Below are 7,683 nucleotides of genomic sequence, written 5' to 3' on the forward strand. Positions count from 1 at the left end.
TCTCTGACTATCAGAAAGAAGATGCCCGGGTTTCACTCCTAAATGTCTCAACTTCTCTGCATAGTTCAGATTGCACAGTAAATGCCTCAGCTGTATGAAATGTGCTGTTGGCTCTGGGGAGGTATTATTTCAGGTTGGCTGCAGATGGGAGTACGTAGCATGACTTCAGGCCTCATTAGATGCACACTTGACAAGTTTTCTGCACAAACATAAAGGGAAGAAAGGTTTTCTTAAGGAAACAAATCTTACACAGTTGTCCTATGTCTGTAGGGAAGGGAGTGTCTGTCTGTCTGCCCCAGCTGCCTTTTACCTCCCGGTAACTTTTGAGCCTGTTGGCCACTTTTGTGCACATCAGACGGAGGGACAGAGGTTCCAGGAATAGTCAGTTCCTATGAGTTTTGTGAAAAATTTGGCCTAATTAGAGGACAGAGTCTTAATTAATGCTCTGAATGGAGGAAACCTGCAGATGAACTCAGCTTTTATTAGAATAAGAATTCAGGTTGGCAGGGATCACTGGAGTTCATCCAGTCCAGTCTCTCGCCCAAAGCAAAGCCAGCTCCAAAGTTAGATGAGGCTGCTCAGGGCCTCATTTTGAAAACCTCCGAGGTGTCAGAGAATCCACTCTGGACCTCAGCTTCACAAAACAAATGCAGCGAGTGCAACTCCTCTGGCTCTGCTGATCAGGGAATTAACTTTCCCCTGTTCTAAGGAAGGCTTAGAAGTGGCAGCCGATGGTAAAGCCTGCAACAATCCCCATGCCAGGCAGTCCGTAGGACTCTGCTTACATTAAATACATTTAACCAGCAGCTAGTTACTTTATTTTGGCATTCTATGTTAGTTAATGATTACAAGTACAAAGGTCAGACAGAGAGACACAAGGCTTTGTATATCTCATTGTTTGATTTACCAGAAGCTACAAGGGAAGGAGCACTGTTCTGTATGAGTGGAAACTACAGGCTACATATCCAGCCTCACAAGCTAATAGGAACAAGTCATTCATTAACAGAAGACTTGCTGCTAGGCAAACACACACAGCTGGTATGGGAGAAGAATTTGGATGTGAAATGAGACAGTGTAGTTGTTTTTTATAAGACATTTCCTACTTCAGCAAGTTTATAGTCTAAATAAAGACCACACAAAACACACTAAGAGCCTGATCAGAGGAAGATTTGGGCTTGTGTCTTTTCTGAAAGGTTTGGTAATGAACAGAGCAGCAGAATTTGCAAAGAGAATGGCAATATTTGCATGTTTAACAGAAGGAACGAGTTTTAAATTTAAGTAAGATTTGATTACAAATGTATATGCTGCTGTCTTGGGTACCAGTCTATTCTGTGCACACACACATACATACGTGTTCACAGAAATATCTTACAAAACCCTGATGCTTTCTCCTGCTTCAGTTGTACAATTTCATTTTTCTGTAGAGTCGTTTCACACTACTGAGCACTTTTTAAAGAAACAACATTAAAGCTGGAAGCTGAAAAGCATGGATATTTAATACTACATAACTGTGTGAGGAAAGAACACAATGTCACTTGAAAGACAGTAATCACTTACAAATCTTGCATAATTAAATAAAAAAGCCTGCCAAGGAAGAATCTATTTGGACTTTGCAGAATGAAACAATAATAGTATTTTAGATGAAAATCTGACTTTTAAAAGTGATTTGATTATTTAGGACCATTGCAGAGCATGACAGTATTCATGGCCAGGGCACGTGGGCATTTATCAAAGTGGTCCAGAGCAAGGCTGGATCCCTGCCATCCTTATTTTGCAATGCACAGAGCACCAGTCCTGCAAGAAGCTGAACCCTTAGGCTTCCTTACAAAATCAAAGACTGAATTCAGAAGTGTGTACAACTCGAAACAATACCGGGAGTGCAATCACAGAGAGATTAATTATTGTAACAAGGGCAACTTTTGGAGACATGGTTTTCAGTATGATTTAGAAAAAGGAAGTGAAGGAGTCAGGAAATCACTGGCTGGCAAAGTATTCTGAACACGAGCGGCAGTGTGAGCAGGCAGGAAGACAGGTGAAGGAGGTATAAGGGGAAACTAGCACATGAGGCAAAGAGCATGGAGAGGAAGTACTGCTGAGTCTGGAGTCTTAGTGGTCTGTTCCAACCTAAATGGTTCTATGATTTTGATTCTGTCTTATTTTAGCTGCGTGTCTTCGGAAAAAAAAAAAAAAAAAGATAAGGATTTAATTTTTTTTCTGGCTAATGTAGCCTTCATTCTGTTTTGGACTATCATGGTCGTTATTCTAATTCAAATACAGTGCAGTAGTCACCAGAGGAATGTAAGGTGGGGTAATGTCAGTCTCGTAGGCATTGATGGAGAGGCACTGCAGTATAATATTGTGCTCTGAAGCATTTGCTCTCCTTTATCTAAATGTCAGCTCTCTGGCTCCAAACCGTTCGGGGAGAGAAAACAAGAAAACACATGAAGAAGAGCTTCCATCTGCAAACTAGAGAATCCCTTTGCAGTCCAATGAGCTAGTAAGATTTCAAATTAGGAACCAAAAAAATTAGGCTCTTAAACATGAATTAAGGCAACCCTGGAACTCTGGTGGCAAAACACTCCTATTGACCCACCTGCAGACAAATGCCTAAAAGCCTGAATCATCACCAGTGCTGTCAAGGGACCTCATATTACCTCAGCAAATGTACTTCATCAGTGATCGCACTGTGCAAGCTGAGTACTAATTTGCAATTCCCAGCAGATGCAGAGACTTGTCATCATTTTTGTTTGGTAGAGGCAACATTTTCCATGGAAAAAGGCAAACAAACAACCTTCTTAATGTTCCTATTAGCATACTCTTCTACAACCTTTTTTGTGCCTTAAAACAGATGCTTGGGAAGGGTGGTGCAGCTGTAGTACTTACAGAAATATATCAGACAGGAAAACAATGACTGAATAAGTACTATAATCTTTTTATTCCATGTCTCTCCACCTCTGGCTTTACTCTGATGGAGGCTGTGACAAGGTTATGGGTATACTTCCTGCAAAACCTCAGCACAGTTAATGTGTTGCTCTTTGTGGTTAATAGATACATACACATGGACCAGCCACACAGTTACCATCTGTGACGATGGTGAATTACACAGTATACCTAATGCAAAAACATAGAAACACATCAAAGAAGAATCAGGCTCCTTGAGATGCTGTCGTGAGCTGGCTGTCTCTACACACAGAGACACTCATCTCTTCTGCTACAACACTGTACACCCAGGCCCTTTCCTGCCTCCACACAGAGCCCTTCATTTGCTTGCTCTCCTGGTAGGCGTCAATGTTTAGACTAGTAGCTGGCAGCATCAGAAGGGTAGTTTGAATGAGGATAATGCTGAAGCAGCATCAAAGAGCTAAGAAAAGGTTGGTTGCACTGAGGGAAGGGCTGAGTTGGGTGGTGAGATGCAGTGTTTGGAGGAGTGTGTGTGTGTGTATAGGTTTTATTTTAGCTATCGTGGAAGAAAGAACAGTTATTGACAGGAAATTTCATCTGTCAGAGGCTGCACGTGAACCCTTCTGTGCTGTTGGGCAAAATCTGTTAGAAAGCCATACTTCCCCAGAAAGCTTTTATGTTCATAGACTCTTATTGAACAGGCATGTGAGTACCTCAAGCTATCTTGCTCGAGATTCTAATTTAAATCATAGTAATGATCTGAAATAACTTTTAAGACAAGACTGAAACACTACCTATTGTGCCATGAAAGATGGGTGCAGACAGTACATTTTAAGAGCTGTCAATCAGAGATGGAAGGGTGAGTGCTTGTACGGGTTGCACCAAGAAATGACACTCTCTTCTGAAATAGCTCAGAATTTAGAAGCTTTCAATGTTTATTGCAGAGTAATTAACTTTGTGCCACAAGCCTTTACCTGATTTTTAAATCTTTCTTTTTTTTTTTTTTTTTTTTTTTTTTTTTCCCCCTAAAGTCTTTCATCAGAACCCTCAATTAAGGCTAAGAAGTGGCTGCCTAGTTTTCATGCAGGTTAAGTTGGGGGTGTTACAAGGAACTGAGCAGCAATGCTACGGGCCATCTAGTGGACATTACATATTGACTTTGCAGACACCCCAGGGGAGTTGGAGCTGTCCTGAGCTTCACAACTTGTTCAGGTATTGCAATAAAAGCATAAAAATCCTGACATGTTACGCACACGCAGCCCCTGCTCTCGAGAACTCTGAAAATGCCTCGATCAGGCCTCTGTTGTACCAGGCACTTAACAAATACCTTAACTAATACCATCCATATTCTAAATACCAACCAATGTTTAACACAAATCTGTTTCTCTGTGTAGCTGTGATACACAGAAGGTATATGAGCTGGAAGAAGAGCAAAGAATACTCCCATAATTAATTTTCAAGCCACCAACAGAATACTGCTGGGCAATTTTTCCTAAGTTACAAACAGAACCTACCCAGTTGACTCAACACTTAGACTTAGGAGCCTTCAACTTGTCCACAGGCTTCTTCTGGCACAGAACCTGTACCTCAGGCAGATGACAGCAGCACACTCATGACATGTAATGCTGGGCACATAAGACTGCTCAGCCAGCAATTATTTGTTTGTGTGATTTTTGGAGCACACCGTGGATGTGGAGCAATGCATTGTCAGTGCTTAGAAGAAGCTTCAAGAAATGGATATACGGTGAATATTTAAAGTCACTTCATAAGTGTTTCTAGAAATACCACATTTCACATCAGGTACATTACTGCAACCTCAGTGCTGCCTTTGTTCCTAGGTCCTTTTCATCCCTTACTCGAACAGCTCATGAGATGGCAGATTGACTGGAAGCCCAAAATCACTGTTACTGACGCCTCATTAATGCACAGTGCCAGACCTCTTCAAAAGAAATTACCTTCTGAAAAACAACCTATTCCTGATACTAAGTGAAAGCTGATAACATCACAGCTGATAATAATAGGTAGCAATGAAACAGATTTTACCTCTCCAAAGCACTTTGTAATCTTTGCATGGTTAATAACCACTACACTTGGTGAAGTGAATACTTAGTAGCTCCTGTTTTAACAATAAGGAATGGTGTGGCTCAGTGTCATCAGTGACTCAGTAGCACAAGAGTAATTTTCAGTTTGGGGAGTTTCTTGTTTATATCCCCATTGCCCTTCTAGCAGGTGCTCTCGAAGAGCTGTCACCAACCAGGGCAGGGTATCCCCTGTTTCTGTGATACCATATAAAGGATGTTGTTGAGAGGACCAGCTGGGGTATACTCTCAGGGTATGGCTTGTTGAGCACACAACCAGAAATGCTGGGGCACTGGTTTTGATACTTTTTTCATAGGGTACAGCATAATCTTAAAATACTATTATACAACAGCAAATGGTAACCACGCTGTAGCCCTCTTCCCCTTCTAACAGGCCTTTTAGAAAGCCCCTGCTTGACTCCTTGCCCAGTAAAGATGTTTCTGTGTGTCAGATAAGTTCCATGCTGTGAGACCCACAGCGAGCTGCTATATGCACACAAGCAGCTGGTAGAGAGAATGAGGGATTTCATGAGAACCGAGGAATCAGAACAGTGTTTAAACCCAATTCTCCTTAGTGCACTAAGTATAAGTCTCTTGACACTGGCATCTTCTTTTAAAATGCTAATGGCCTTCCTCTGGATAGTTCTTTAGCATCAGCAAGTAAAAGGCATTAGGAAAGAAAAATAGTATTTCTGTTGATTTTTAAAGAGTGTTCTATCTTACATGGCAACTGCAAATGGCACGAGGGAGTTTTGTTTGTTGTTTCTCTACAGTCTCCAGAGAACATATATTTTGTTTACAAGGCAAACCATTTATAAATGTCAAACCCTGCAAATTCTAGCTGGAATGAGACCAGAAAATATCTCCACTGAGGAGTTCATCCATGTGGGCCAGTTCTGCCCAAGACCATCCATCCTGCAGAGACACCCTCTGCTCACATCCATGTAACCATGCCCATATGAGGCACCGGACTTGGCAATGTGTGCTCCATGCTACACCCCAGATGTTCCCAGCACTATTTTAAGAACTGTTTTGTTGTGTGCTATTAGCAAGTCTGTCTGTGATTCCTGATCTCCCCAATGTTTTTAGACCATTAATTTAGTGAGTTAAGGCCTTTCTGGCTCCAGGTGCTGCTCTCTCCCATTTACTCCAGCCTGTGTCAGAGTGCACACCAGCCCAGCTGGATGAGACACCCCTATTTTAGATGAAATTATTACTGCAGCAGTTTGAGTGCATGTGACAGTATGGATAGTATTTTGGTAGCACTTCATGACCCTGGGAAGGTAGAATATGACCTTACAGTTCTTGTCGCTAGGAATTTCATGTAAGGAAGCTGAATTTCATGGAGCTCAAGAGACGAGCTTCTCCTCACCTCCCCACCCTAGGACAGCCACACAAAGGTTAGTCCAGCCACAGGTTGCCATGGCTCCTTGGGAGCTGGCTGGCTCCTACCAAGCCAATTTGTCACCATCGTGTCAGTTCTCCGTGATGCAGTGAGGGCATCTGAGTGGTGGTGTGGCTCGTCCATGACGAAGCAACACAGCCAAAGCATTGCCGAAACAGTAGCTAGCATGGAGAGAGAAATACTTCTGAATGCCTAAGTCCTGTAAACTGCACCATGCACCATTATCCTTCACGACAAAACCTCCACCCTTCTGCTCTGACCCGGAGAGCTTTACGCTAGTATTAAAGAAACTGAAAGAAGAGAGTTTAGCAATTAGGTACGGAATAAAGCATACATGCAGCCACAGGATGACAGGCCACTGCTGCCAGCCATGCCTGGCCACCAACATGCCCATGTGCTCTCCTCTCCCCCCACGCTCCAGGCCAGGAGAGCGGGCCCGGGGCCTGCCGACCCATGGCGGGGGCAAGGCGCACGGCCCGGGGCAGGCCCCCCACTGCCGGGCAGGCGGCCCCAGCCTCACACCCCGCGCCCCCTGGGCCTTCAGGTGACCGGCCCGGCCCCAGCCTCGCACCCCGCGTCCCCCGGGCCCGCGGGCCGGCCGGCCGGCCCCAGCCCAGGGGGGAGGCGCGTTCCGGGGCCGGCGCCTGGCCTCGCCAGGAGCGGTCCGGCCCTGGGTCCGCGGCCTGCCCTCGGGTGGCCCGCGCCTGGCCTCAACAGTGGCCGAGACTGGGCGGCCCCCCCCGAGGGCGCAATCCGGCAAGCGAACTGGGGCCTTGCGCCTCAGCCCCCGCCAGCCCGGCCCCGCCGCCGCGCTGCGGGACAGTCCGTGCCGGGGGCGGGGTGGGCGGCCTCCCTCGGAGGACCGGAGGTGGCTGCGGGAGCCGCTCTGTCCCCGCTCTCCCGGCGCTCTGTGGTTTAAGATGGCGGCGGGGGCTGAGGGGGCGAGTCCGTGAGTCCCAGGCCGGAGCGCCGCGGGGGCCGGCGGGGGCGGCGAGGCGGGCGGGAGCCGCCGGGCCGCGCCGGTGGGAGGAGCGGGAGGCCGCCTGCCGGGCCGGGGAGCGGCGGCATGTGAGCGCGGGCCGCGGCCGGCAGCGCGGCGATGGGGCAGCAGGTGGGCCGCGTCGGGGAGCCGGGCGCCGGGCTCCAGCACCAGCCGCCGCCTCAGCAGCAGCAGCCGCCGCGGGGGCTGCGGGGCAGCAGCGCGGCCAGGCCGGCGGGCCGCCGGCGGGAGGCGGCCGGGCGCACGGCGGAGGGAGGCTTCAATATCTTCACCCAGCACGGTGAGGGGCCGGGCCGGGG

General features: G+C 47.0%; 1 protein-coding gene across 2 annotated transcripts in view; it reads left to right on the plus strand.

Moving 5' to 3' along the window:
• The first annotated feature begins 7,217 nt into the window (after nucleotides 1-7,217).
• Nucleotides 7,218-7,683, plus strand: part of ABL2 (ABL proto-oncogene 2, non-receptor tyrosine kinase) — a 47,303-nt gene continuing 46,837 nt past the window's right edge. Inside the window, exon 1 of one of the 2 annotated variants that reach the window (XM_080406587.1) lies at nucleotides 7,218-7,664. In XM_080406587.1, the coding sequence (XP_080262713.1) occupies nucleotides 7,484-7,664 (181 nt within the window). In that variant the 5' untranslated portion in view covers nucleotides 7,218-7,483. The remainder of the gene's footprint in view (nucleotides 7,665-7,683) is intronic. The other variant, XM_080406585.1, reaches the window with a different exon arrangement.

Source organism: Falco punctatus (assembly GCF_963210335.1).
Source record: "Falco punctatus genome assembly, chromosome: 11".
NCBI lineage: Eukaryota > Metazoa > Chordata > Aves > Falconiformes > Falconidae > Falco > Falco punctatus.